This window comes from Onychostruthus taczanowskii, unplaced genomic scaffold (genome assembly GCF_017590055.1).
Source record: "Onychostruthus taczanowskii isolate IOZ18803 unplaced genomic scaffold, ASM1759005v1 scaffold16, whole genome shotgun sequence".
Lineage (NCBI taxonomy): Eukaryota > Metazoa > Chordata > Aves > Passeriformes > Passeridae > Onychostruthus > Onychostruthus taczanowskii.
In genome coordinates, this window is record NW_024498795.1 from 11,381,682 (window position 1) to 11,395,562 (window position 13,881).

At 37.3% G+C, this 13,881-nt stretch overlaps 1 protein-coding gene across 10 annotated transcripts in view; it reads right to left on the reverse strand.

Annotated features, from left to right (window-relative positions):
- Positions 1 to 13,881, reverse strand: part of ZNF521 (zinc finger protein 521) — a 232,958-nt gene that overhangs the window by 113,232 nt on the left and 105,845 nt on the right. For 9 of the 10 annotated variants that reach the window (XM_041399328.1, XM_041399332.1, XM_041399331.1 and 6 more), the window contains one exon: positions 4,376 to 4,460. In XM_041399328.1, coding sequence (XP_041255262.1) covers positions 4,376 to 4,460 — 85 coding nt within the window. The remainder of the gene's footprint in view (positions 1 to 4,375; positions 4,461 to 13,881) is intronic. The other variant, XM_041399330.1, reaches the window with a different exon arrangement.

A 13,881-nucleotide genomic window follows, 5' to 3' on the forward strand; every position in this document is an offset into this window, starting at 1 on the left:
TAAACTATATGATCAAAACAAAGGAATGCTCGCAAGCTTCTTTTCCACAGGCACCGTGTACCCAGAAATAGAATTTTCCCAAAGAAAGCTGCTAAAAGTGCTATGTATTCCACCCAGATAAAAAAGGTAGAAGAAAGACAACTGAAGAAATACCATTTATGCCAACACTTTCTAAACCCATATGAAACCTGGATTTATGTTTCCTCTTTTCCCACCTAAAAGCTAGAAATTGTTTCACCCACAAATTTCAATACACACACCAACAGACAGATCTTAATTTGGCAATCATCCTTACAGTTATCCAAACAAAAGTACATGCCTACATTTAGGTCCAAAATAATGCCAAAATACAGGACGTATTTAAAAAACCCCACACTATGCCTTGCTTTCTGTCTGCTAGCATACCCTAGCCTAGCCTGACTCAGAGTGTAGTTTAGGCTAACACAGGCTCTGCTTGATGAAACACAGTGTCTGGAAATGTGTGGACAGATCTGGTAGCCAGAGCTGTTGAACTTTAGCTCACTTAATACAAGCAACGGATTCCACTTCTATGCCTCCTTGTCCTCATCCATTCAAAGGAAGAGTCTTACTGCCCCATCCCATCTTTAAGATGTTGGGAAGACTGGATTAAAGGCTGCAGAACAGTTCTAAAATGGAAAGTTCTGGAAGTAGTAAATGTGTAGTTACTAAAGGAAAGCTGCCCCTATGACATCTTTTTATTACATAACTTGTATAATATAAATTGCATCCTTGTCAAAGATACTTAAGGTTACACTTCACTGGGTCATCAGCAGATTTTATTTTCCATTAGGTGGCATAATCCCTCTTGTTGAATTGATTGAAATGTATAATAAAATCTGAAAAAATGCTATATGCTTTCCTAACAAAGAAGAGTAAGAGGCTTTTCAAATAGCCTCTAATCCCTCTTCCCCTGCTAAATGTCTAGTTGAGATTATATTTGATTAGACAAAAAGACACACATACATACAACCTAAAAATACCTACCCTCAGTGGAGCTATTTTAGCCAACAAAGTAATTCCAGTGGCCTTATTTAAAAGCCTAAGTTTCACACCAGGGTTTTATAAGTATAGCTTTGCCTCAGTGACCTTCCATAATGCAACTTCTCTCTGTGGATGCTAGAGACATGAACTGTTTACATCTTGAGATCATGTTCAAGGGACACAGTGATTAGATGGGACACCATCAACTTCTCCAGGCTTTCAAACTGCATTGTGATGTTGAGCAGCAACAGTTTCCCTCAGCTGGGCTGAGCATTATCTCTATCAGTGGTTCCCACTCATTTCTGAGGGGAGTTTGGCAGATGACTTTCCACTTTCACATTTGTCCCATGTCCCAGCTGCCCTCCCTTTTCTCTTTTCTCTGAATTATGATTATGGAGTCCTTCAGGTAAGAAGACACTAAATCTGTCAATAGCCACAACACAGATAATGGGAGTGTTTTACTATGAGAGGAAATAACAGTTCCTGACACTGTGCAATGATGTCTGTGAAAGCATTTATTGCCCCTACATCTGATCTAGGGATTATATCACACCATTTGACTTTTAACTCCTGCCTTGCCACAATAACTTTCCCCCTCTCTTGTATTTAAACTCCTTCCTTTCTCTGTATCTTCCTGAAGCTTCCATACTTTCCTTTTCCTAAAGAATCAAGGACACTACATCCTGTTCCGCCAATCACCTACTAGGAAATCAGGGCAAGAAGACACATTTTGTCATATACATGTAAAAAAGGGAGGGACCACTATCTTTAGGAAACCTTTTCTTTTTTGTTTGTTTGTTTAATGTGCTGTATCAACAAGCCAATATTCATTCCAGTGCTTAATCTAATATATTTCTCAATCTACATATTTATATGCATGCAGGTAACTACATGTAATATATGTGATATATATTCACACAAATGTGTTTGTGTGCATGTTTTCTGTATTATGTATAAATTCTGTAACAATACCTACAGATGTACATAAACTAAGCCTGGCTAAAAACACCTTGATGTGACCCCTTGAACCTTTCTTTCTAGACAGAATGTGGTCTTGGAAAAAGGCCTGTGAACAACGATATAAATTAAAGGGGAGGGGGGAGAGTGAAATTAGAAAGATAGCTAAGGAAAAAATCCAATTAGTGGTGAGAAGACTAACAGAATTGGAGATCAGAAATTATTTTTCCTTGCGCTTCGATTCCGAGGTCACATTCAAAACTCTCCAGAACGCTGATATTCCTTTCATTCCACCCCAACACAAAATCCCCTCACATTTGCTTAATCGAGGCTACATCATTAGGAGCTGCACTGTTAAGTCTGGCAGTGCAGATAAGAATCTTCCACTGAACACAGATTACCACACGCATGACCAGCAAATCTCCCTGCATGTTTTGCAAGCTCCTTTATTTCACTGGGAAGATTTTATATTAAGCACGTTTAAATCTGTGTCACTATGGTTATGTCATGAAGTAATATCATGCATGATTAGATAGAACAGAGACAAAACAATTAAATGTTTTTTTTAAAAGATTCTCTTTCTCATTCAACCTCATCCAGCTTTAAGAAATTAAACACAGGCAGTTAATAGCTCAGTTTAAGAAAATATGACTTTTCAGATCTGCAGGCTGAAGACAGCTAAATGGATTTGTCCTGCTTTACTGACTCTCTCCCCATTTTGCACCTCCCATTCTGACTCTTTAATAAAACTCATCCAGAAAATAGAGGGAAAAATAAATCTGAGTATTTAATGAAATAAGTGAGCTCCTGTTCTAAAAACGAGAGGCACCTGGGAAGAGGGTAGCAAGCAAACACATCATCAGTTCTAGCATCATCCCTTATAAACAGTATCCATATTCCCCATCCAGTTTCAGCATCATTATATGTTACAATTAAGAACATTTCAAACATTGGACTCAAATAAAGCAGCAGAAATGGTGAATTCTGTTGTTAGCAGTACCCTACTTTTAAATTCCATTACTGACACAGATTGAATACGCTGAAGCAGATAATTCAAGAATTATCTCCTATCCAAAAACACAAGATATCAAAACTAAGGCTTAACCTAACAGGCAAATGGCTTGTCTCCTTTACAAAACCAGTTTGTCATTTCCATTTGATCATTTTTATGAAAAATGTAAAATGTTTATGTTCTAAATGTGTAACAACTTAAATAAAATACCCACAGAAATGGGCCATTAAGTTTTGGCAGATAACTTTCTTTTACAGTGCAGCCAAATTGCTAAGTGTTCATGGAAGAAATCTGCATGTTACCTCGAAAGAAAAAAAAAATTACTGCCAAACTGGAAAGTGGAAAAATCAAGCAAATTCTCTTCTGTTGGATATATAATTACCAGCTTCTATACCATATTTTTTGTTCTGTGCTTTGCAAGATTTTCTGCTATTTTAGCAAGAAAACCAGAGTAAGAGAAGCAGGAGTAAAAAAAAAGTGGTATCCATCTCTGTTTTGAAAAGCAAAATTCGGAAAAAAAGACCAAAAAAAAAGCCAGGAGACAATCCTGGCAATGTTATCTTATTAGTGAGCAAATGATGTGCTTGATAAATTTAATTGGCTGATAGAACTCTTAGTGTTATTACTGAGTAGTTACCAAATTGAAAACATTATGGGTAAACCTGGGGGAATCAGCAAATAATAGGAAAATATGAATATCAAAGAAAAAGCAGCTTTTGTTTTATTCCAATTTACAACTGTAACAGCTTTGTAAACATCAGGATTCAGGAATTCTAATACACATTTTTTTAAAGGCTTGTACCTTAAAGAGTGTATTTCATTACCGTATACTATAATTCCTTACTTTTTCAAATAATTTATAGGATTTAATTGTATAGAGATACACTCAGGATTTTTTCCCAGACTGCTCAAACATAACAAACAATACTATTTTATGGCCATTTGAATTATTTATGTTTCCTAATGACAAAAACTCACCAGTTTTGATTTTGGTACTGAGGTGCTTGAGAAGTACACAGTAGTGTCATTACCATAATAACTTCTGAAATTAAAACCTGTCTAAAACTCTACGGAAAGCTAACATCCAGTTCATTAACCATTCCTGTTAGTTTGTTTTCAATAATGCAAAAATGATTAGAAGTTTAATTTGCTAATCACCTGTGTTTTGACTGGCAGTGGATATATAATTCTCTGCAGAAGTCTAAACTAGCCCTTGCAGAAAATAAAATATGCTAATGCTTTATCAAGTCTAATAATATGAATAAAAAAATCAATCATGCCTAGGTTAATCATTGATGGATCCACAATTAATTTCTCCTTAACTCTGTTTAATTTTAGAGACAATAGTGATAATGAGTAAGAAAAATGGCTATTTGTCTTTGAGAAGTTTTAGTGCTCACTTACCAATCATGTGGTTTGCAACATGAACTTGGATATCCCACTCATTGTAGAAAACCATCTGACATTTGATGCACTGGTAGGTCTTCTTCTAAAGAAACAAGGGTAGATAAAATTTATTCAAATATACAGTTGTAATAATTTCATTAAAACTCAAAATACCAAGTTCACAGTGGTCATTTAAAGCTCTCCAGCAGTGCTTTCATTAATATAAAACAATAACACTCTGCAGGTCATGTAGTACCTTTCATATGAGTTTTCTGAAACTTGGTAGAGATTGTTGTCAACTTCCTAACTACATGAACATATCAGTACTGCTAAAACATCAGTATTACACTCATGGAAGGCAAAATGGAATGAGGATATATGGGATGTAAGCCAAACACTGAAATCTATGTGGATCCTTCATTTAAACCAATGGATTAGATCCACTACAGAACAAGGAAGAAGCCAGGAAAAGAACTGAGAAATATGAAATGAGAAATATGCTTCTCTCATTTTCAGTGGGGCTGCAGAATCTCCTCTGCAACATACATTTTAAATGATTCATCAGGCTGCCATTTTTCAAGGAGGAAAACCTCCCAGCTAGTCTGGACAAAGAGTCCCTATATCAGGGTATTTGCTTCAATAATATCTATTGGCAAGCCTGTACTAAAACTGGGAAGCCTGACTGGAAACTAGCCAGAGACCATGCCTTCTGGCCACATTAGATTGGGCTTGACTTACTTAAAAATCATGGTGTATACAGTTCAAATTTCATTATAAACAAGGAAATGCATTACTCTGCTCAATTTGGTGCACAGAACACGTTTTTCATTTCCGTCGTGATGTCTTTCCAAAAAGATCTGCTCTTTCACCTTTCTACAAGGTATATAACTTATCCAAGGCATTTCAACATCCTAAAAATGTGACTGCATTTTCTCTTATTATTTTTCTTGATCTGAATTGGCCAGAGAGTTGATATTGGAAAGCATTGTTTTAAAAGTGAAAACTAAGAATATATTCAAAGTAACGTTATTTTTTCCTTCATAAGACTTAAAGTCTGCAGTTATCCAGGCATCTAATGAGACAAGCTAGATTCATGACATTATTCTACTGCATAATTGCAGTACCAAGGACTCAAGTCCTAAGGTAACAGTCCTGAAGAGCTCAATTCTTGTTTTGAAGATGCAATATTGTCAAGGTAAGCCCTGAACTGCCAAGGCAGTAACTCAAGAGACACAGATCTTTCTGTACAGCCACAGGCACCTTGCCTACATCAGCAAAAAGAAGAAAAAAACACAGAAAACCACATATTTTTTAAAGAATGTAAAGTCACAAGAAGCTGGCACAGATGTATTAAATTGCAGATTTCCCATATCTGCAGTTGGAGAAGACATAGGGTTCACTGGATAATGTGCATCAAAAATACAGCCTCTCTTGTATATATTTATCTTGTGAAGAGTTTTAGGCATCTGGTATTATCAATTATATTTTTAAAAGCTGTTGGCTTTTTTTACCTGACTCCAAACAGTAATAAAGGCTTGCTGGATGTATTATCAGAATCTAAATTTAGGTGCCTCGTCCCAGAAAGATAAAGTGGCCATCTTTCTACTTCAAGGCTGTAGGCAGGAATATAAAGACCTTTTCAAACACATGTTGTTTTGCCTTACCAAGTTAACTGAAAAATTAGTGACTAATCAAAGTCAGCTCTGAAATCAAGTCTTCCTGTGGGCTCCTCTTTACAAATCTCCCATTGCTTCACATACACAGAGGATATTTTAATTTTCTCGATGACAATAAAATGTGCTGCATCTCTTCATGGTGGTAACAACGATAAGCCTTTTTTGCTGTTTTTCATTTAAATTAACCTTAGTTTTTCAAAATTTAACCAAGTTAAATCATTATGTAGACAACCAAAAATCAATGGACACTAAGAAACCTAATCTGCTTTGACTTAGTGTTACTATTACTATTTGTAAAGCCAGCAGTTTTTAAAGGTAAAATACTTTTTCTCTTTTTTAATTCTTGTGACAATTCTGGTATCATTGGTAGAAAAGCAGATTTAGTCTAAGGATTTCCTATTATATGTTGCTAAATTTCACCTTACTGCACTACATCTAGATCTAGCAAAGACCTCTAAATAATGACAGTCAAAATCAACGATTTATTATGCTAAGCTCTTTACAAGATGCTCTTTGATGCTGACATATAGAACAACAATATTGCATAAATAACAATCACTCTCCCTTTTTTAAAAACATTGTTTCCCTTTAGAACTAGTTAGAAAATATTTCTTACTCCCTGATGACTGCCACTATGTATTGTTTATTAGCATACCCCTAGCATTATTCCTGATATGTGACTTTGCTGAAAAACAAAGAAACATAAATGTAATGGCTGGTCTTTTCTCTTGTTAGCAGAGCAATGCAGAGTGCATGTCAAGAATTGTCAGCAAAATTATGACTGATGTATATAAAGACAACACATACAAAGGTTGGGGAATTTTTGAAGTCAAATGCTAAAAAGTAAAGTGATTTGACAACAACAAAAAATAATAATTTACTACCACTTACTAGCCTGTTCAAAATGATCTGACATATTTGCAGAATCACACACAGTTTTTCTTTTTTATCATGAAGAGAAGATTGTTTTTGTGACTGCTGCTTGATCAAGCACTAGTTCTTTTTTTTTTTCCAAGCATAGTCAAAAATGTTGACATCAACTTTTATTAACTCAATACACACTCATCTCAAAGTGTCTAAGCTTGTGCATGATTAAGTTTTTATTTTAAAAGCATACTCAGTAAATTCCATTTACTCCTAGATTTTCAAAGTGATCAAACACAGTCATTTTAACACCATGTTGAACAAAACCCACATACTTATTTCCATATGTTTCACATTCTAAGGAAGTCCTTGCTTGCTGCAAGTTGCACATTAGTCTCACAAGCTTTGTCAGAACCATGGGACTCATACCTGCTCACAGGAGCTGCTGGGTCCTGATGTGTTTCATGGCTGATCCCAGTTCCCTACTCAGGTGAGATCTGGGGTGAGACCCAGCCCCTCCTCACACAGTGTTCCCAAAAAGAGGAAACTTGGGGAAATATGACAGAAGAACCCTGAGGTATTGCAGCTTCATGCCCCTTGACTGGATAGGAAGGAAAGAAGCCTTGCAGCACTTGTGTGACACACTACAGAAGGAAAATTGGATTGTGACTCAAGGAGGCATTTGAATTTCTCTTGAGTATCTCCAGCCTTTGCAGTGCAACATGGCTCTAAACAGAAAGGAGCTCAGGGCTGTGACAGCCATCCTTGCCTTGTCCTGCTGTAGCTGTTTGCAGCAGGGAGCTCTTGCTGAGCTCCCTTGCCCCTCTGCCTTAGCCACCAGCATGTGGAGGACTCAGCAGGACTGAGCAGGCACCCCAGGCCCTGCTGCTGCAGCTCATTGCCCTCAGCATATCCATTCCACACAATGAAGAGTGGTCAGTTAAGGGCACTTACACCCTAACCTGCCACAGCTGCTTTTCCCAAAGGATACCTGTCAGTCTCCTGAGGAGACAGAAGAATGACAAGGTTGTCATTCTTCCCTACAAACACAGAAAAAAGCTGACACATATTTCCTGAAAGAGAGTAATTTCAAATCAGCAAGGGTGGGCCACAGAATGCTCTTGCCAGTATATTTCTGTGTGGACTCAGACAGGACCCATTCAGTAAATGGAGAAGAAGCCATGTGTTCTGAACTGTGCTGTTTTGCAAAAACTCCCAAGGATTTGCTCCAGAGGAGAAAGGCACATGCGATTAAGAATGTGGTTTAACTTTTTCCTACTATTATTATTGTTATTATTATCACCTCATCTTTTAATAAAAACTCTTCAATCAGCAAGCTCATAACCCTTCACTGAACCCCCTCCTGTCAAGAACCTAAGTGCCAATTTGTCTCCTCCATGCTTAGTGTAGATCTGAGGCCCAAGTCATTCCTGGGACCATTCAAAATCACTGTAGAAGAGTAACTGCTTGGACAAATGTCTGACAAGACCATTGGGTGCCTGTTGCATTCCTGTTTTCACAACCATTTTAAAGGCTTCTAGCATTCAAATCTTCTCTGTGTCTTCATTTAAAGAGCTTTGGATTGGGCATATGCATATCCCTAACCTTTTGAATAATTAATGTCACCGAGTCCTTAATTATTGTCCCAATCCTCACTTACCACTCTGCAGTTTTCTGAATTTCTTTTCTATAAAGGTGCCCAGCATGTCCATGTCATGCAAAATGAGACTTTGCTGCTTTTATAAACAGTCCAGGAATACAAACTTTCAATTGGTATTTCAATTCTGTGAACAGAATTTTATTTTGCTTTGCTTTTGTAAGTAAGGCAAAACAACTAATAACCACACTGCTAGAGGATTTACAGTTCTATTCAGAAGTGCTTCAAAAGTATGCAGAAAATACTTCTGTGTAGACTTTTGTGCCCTCTGACTGTCTGAGGTACTGATACATTATTTTATTTCTATTCCCTAGCCTCATTATATTACTTGAAAATGAACTGCATATGCTACTTATCGGCTCATGCTCCACCTCCTTGTCAAAATCATTCAGTATTTTATCACTTGCCTATTTTGTTCTGACATTTCCCCAGTTTTGTACTATCAGGGAATTTCATCACTTTACTACTTATTCTTTCTTCCAGACTACTGATACGCTGCATAAGTTCAACAAAATTGGTGCAAATAATGACTCTTAAGGCTTTCCATTATTTACACCCCTTCAAACCAACCTGCTTCAATTCACAAGACTCCCATGCTTTCTGTACCCAAGATCATGTTTCTTTTCTTTTTTAATCAAAGAAAGTATCTCTCCCTATGCCATACTTATTCACCCAACAGATTAGTCTTTTGTGCTATACAGTTTCAAAAGCTTTGCTAAAATCCTGGTAAATCATGTTTATAGGCTTCTCTGTCAGCACTTGTGGCTATCCTCTAAAAATACTCTTTATTGAAAATTTTAAGCGTGATCCTCCCTCTGTGAGTCTTTGCCCTCTATCCTTCATTAAATCCAAACTTTCTTCTATCGTGTCTTTGATTAGCCTTCCTCTTCTGTTCCTCCCTGTTTAAATCAAGCTCACAAACCAGTAATTTCATGCAATAGCCTTATATTCCCTGTTAAATGTTTGTTTAGTGGCCTTTTCCCAGGTTGTTGATGTTTCTTTTTAAAGACCGCAAGTTTATCTACTTAATGTTTCCTTCTATCTTCAGCTGCTTTCACTGAGAATTTTGGAATGGATATTTTTGTAGGTAATTTATTGTGTATTATACTCCATTATATTACCTCTAATCTGTACTTCATTCTTCTCCATGGAGGATATGCCACTAGCTCAACGACAAAGCACTTGTATAACAGTACTGGTTTCCTTGATTACATATACCATTTCTGGATCTCCTGTACCCATGCCCCTTCTAACTGAATACATATTTCCTATATGAAATAACCAAAATATTACTTGTAGCTTCTAATGCATGGCATCTACAGTCTTAGGATTGCAGGCATCCCTAGTTTGTTCTATACTCCTTTCACACTTCTCTTCCTTGCCTGATCAAAAATGGGTTTGATGTGTACCTGTTACCTCACCGATAACCTCCTGTTTACACCTAATTACATTACTTGCCCTTGTCACACTACTGAAGGGGACTTTCAAGGCTTTTTCGCCTCAGTTTTAGCACAGACTGAGTGTTTGGATCAATAACAGAGCTGAGACAACCTGCTGTTGCCAAAAAAGAGTGATACCACACTTCTCACATCATCTAATTCCCTTCTCCCATATCAGTCATTCACTCAGTTTCCCTCACCTAAAGGGTGGAGTTAATTCAACCTTTTAAACTGACAGAACAGTAACTTGACAAGAGAAAGTGAACAGCATCCAAAAAATCATATGAAAATAACAAGTTAAGACACTTAAAACTTGCACACTAAATACAGCAATTTGCCAGTGCTAACTCCTAATGCTGCCAGCTGATTTTTAACATAATTATTTTATTAAGCATTAGCAGTGTGCTTGGCCCTTCACAATACACAAGAGCAACCGCAGTCCTGGCTTTGTCCACTTAGACATTTTTCATCAGAGTTCAGACTAATTTTGCCATTACCTTAATTAAGGACTTTTTTCTTACCTTCCTGGATGCTTATTTTGTCAACCTTAAGCTCTCAGAAAACTAAGCATATGTTAAGCAGTTTCACTGCAAAGTTAGTTATCTGTCTTGCTTATAGGGCACTGTCATCTTGCTTTTTTTCTTTTTAATTGACTAATCTCCAACTCTTGTAACTGCTCACACAAAACCCTTTAATTAGTATTTCCTGATTACTTTTAAAAACATGTTCATGGAGATTTTATGAGTATTTTTCTGTTCTGTTTTCATTTAGCAGGGCCTAAATTATAACAGAGTCTTTGTGTACATGCCTGTGGAAATACAATCAATAAGGTAAGCAAAATGAAAAATGGAAAGAAACATTATTTTTCCTCATTTCTTTCATTATGGTTACTTACTGCATACACAAAATATATTGAGTCAGAAATACAAATATTCATGTTAGCAGTCCTTACTTCTTTATTCTGCTTGAACTCATGGTCTGCTGTTCTGCCTTTCACCTTTATTCTGGAGTCTGTATTTAATCATGTCTGTCTTCAGTGTCTTTTAGTTACAAACCTTTTCCTCCCCTAGCTGATGAAGAGCATTAGCTTGCAATGTCTCACATCCCCACACAGAAAAAAACACATCTTGCCACATTTAAAAACTGCATCTCTTCACTTTGAGATCTCTAATCCTTTAACTCTCTCTAGGCCTTTCAAGCTCAGTACTGAAGTGAAATACCTGTCAGAAAAGTAACTCTAAAACCTGGCACCACATGGTTGTATATTTATTTTCTCTCTCAATTACTTCATATTAGGCTTATAAAATTTATGAATACAAACAGTATACAAACACATAAAGTACTGTGAATTTGATTTTGGATCTAAAAAGCAAATACAGTTCTTTCTGTCTTTCTGTCTGAGGGCCTGATCCTGGGTGAGGCTGAGTCTCTGAGCAGTGCACATGTATCTGCTGAGCAGTGCTCAGGAATTTGGAGCTGTGTCAGCAACTGAACTTTCTGTCAGCATCCCCACCCCCTTCTGTCCCCACTTAAAGGCAACGAGACCCTCTGAAGCCTTAGAGCTGCTAACTCATACAGGGGCATCCCAACACTCAGCATCTGTGTCAGAGCTGCTGTGTGGCTATGGACATTGAGGAGGAACTATGACCAACACCACACTGATAATTCTGCAGATGAAGTGGCATCAAAGGAAAGGCAATAGAGTTTGACTTGGCAGGTCTGAGACTCAAAAAGCTGATATTCTGAGCAAGCTGATTTTTTTTCCTTTTTAAAGTTGGGGTTTTTTCTTTGTTTTTTAAAAAAGGCATACTGAGACAGACTGTCATTCAATAAAGCCACTACTTTCTTCACCAACAATCACCAACAGATGTAGGCCAATAAAATTAATAGTTTGCAAGTACGCACAAGAGAATACTCTCATCTCTTTTCTCCATCACAGATTTTGTAAAAGCTCTCTGGATTTTAACAGAAAGGCAAAATCAGGAGCTTTTTATATACCTTTTTTTTTTCCCTTTTTTTTTTTTTTTTTTTTTTTTTTTTTTTTTTTTTTTTTTTTTCTTTTCTTTTTTTCTTTTTTGTCATTTAAACACTGCAACTGCTTTTCTCCCACTCTGGGGAGAATTAATGCTGATTAATTTCACTTTCCAAAGTGTGACTCAGGACCCTCCCCCCACCCTTAATTGTCCACTTTTAACTCAAACTGAATTCTGCACTATTACTTACCAAGATAATTTAATCCTACAGAATAGAACTTGTGCTCAAAAATATGCAACATTAATATTAATGTACAAACAGAAATATATTACTCATACATAATATATAAGAAATTAATTTTCATTGAAGTATCAAGAGAAGGAGTAAACCCCTTAGATCCTTCTCATGCAATTAGCTCTGCACTTGGGGAAGTCAATGGGACTTCACAAATGAAGGCTTCACATGATCGCATGGGCAAGACTGGGGTTTTAAAAAGGCTCTACAAAATATGCCATGCACAGAGTCCTACAATCATATTGCTGTGATTTTGATTCTACCCTCTATGGATACACTTAGGCCACATCAACATTAACAAATGTACTGGTAGCATCTGAGCTGGCACACAGCTGCTGACACTGCAGTGACGCTTGACTGTGTGCCCAGCTGAAAAACCTCCACTGGGGCAGTGCAGCAAGGAAGTGGTGTACCAGCAAAACAAGCACTCTGCTCAGCCATTCTTCAACACTATCCACAATGATTTGTGTCTAACTGGCTTTTTTCCTGTGAAGACATACTCGCTCTCCTCCAAGGGAATTAAGGGAACTTCACAGAATTGCTTCTGTCCTATTTCATAATCTTTTACTTTCACATTAATTCTTAAAATACCAGCAGTTCCTCTTAGGTGCATCCTGTAAAAAGTTAATGTCTTTTTACATGGGGCTTCAGTCTACCATTTCCCTATCTTAAAAAAAAGGATTGCAGAATTTGTTTCAGAAGTAGAATGCCGTACTTCTAGGTTTGAAGGACTTCAACTACTCAACCACCATTATACAAACCAGCTGTGAATCAGGAAGCATATGAGAAATGAGGAACTATGGTTAAGACTGGTAGTTTGGGAAAATCACCAGTTGAGACACTCCCTGCCTAGGCCTGTGAGAGAAGCACCAAGCAGCAGAACAGGATAAATTACAAGCTGACCACTGTCTGTGATGGTTACAAGGATTTGTAGGCAGACAGCCATATTCCTATAGCTTGGCCCTAAACCTATTCCAGCCACCAGAGAGTGGTAAAGCAAACACAAAAGGAAATCTGGAAGCTTGAAGTCTCAGATCATTCTTTGTTGGTGAACCACCCCATTTCCTACTGGAAAATGTAGCGAGAAAGAGGTGGCTTTCATGATATGCCAACCCATTAGATGTACCTTTTTAGCCAGAATGCTGTGAAACATCTGAATTATAAGTAAAAAACAGAGAAAATGTATCCCAGCACAGGACACCAAAACTGTGGACATATAGGGGATAAATACTCCAAAAAAGTGGATAAATACTCCATTCCCTCCTACCCCCCACCTTGTTTTTGAGTACACAAGCAGAAAGTAACTTTGAAATGGCTGCATTTCTAAGAGGCAGTATTTCTAAGACACTCTTCAAAGGCATTTCACAGACATTAAAAATGATTCCTAGAAGTGCACAGTGTTATTGGTAGGACTAAACTGAGATGCTCAGTATCAGGAAGGGCCTTTTATTCACTGACTTATGGAGCCATATACCAGCCACAAAAGTTTAGCTACCAAGGAACAACAGGGTAACATCCACATACACCCAGTAGATGGGCCCAAAGATGGGCAGAGACCACAGAAGAACAAAACGGCTGAGGCTGATTTCTGGAGATGCTCTGGTCCAGTCCTCCTGTTCA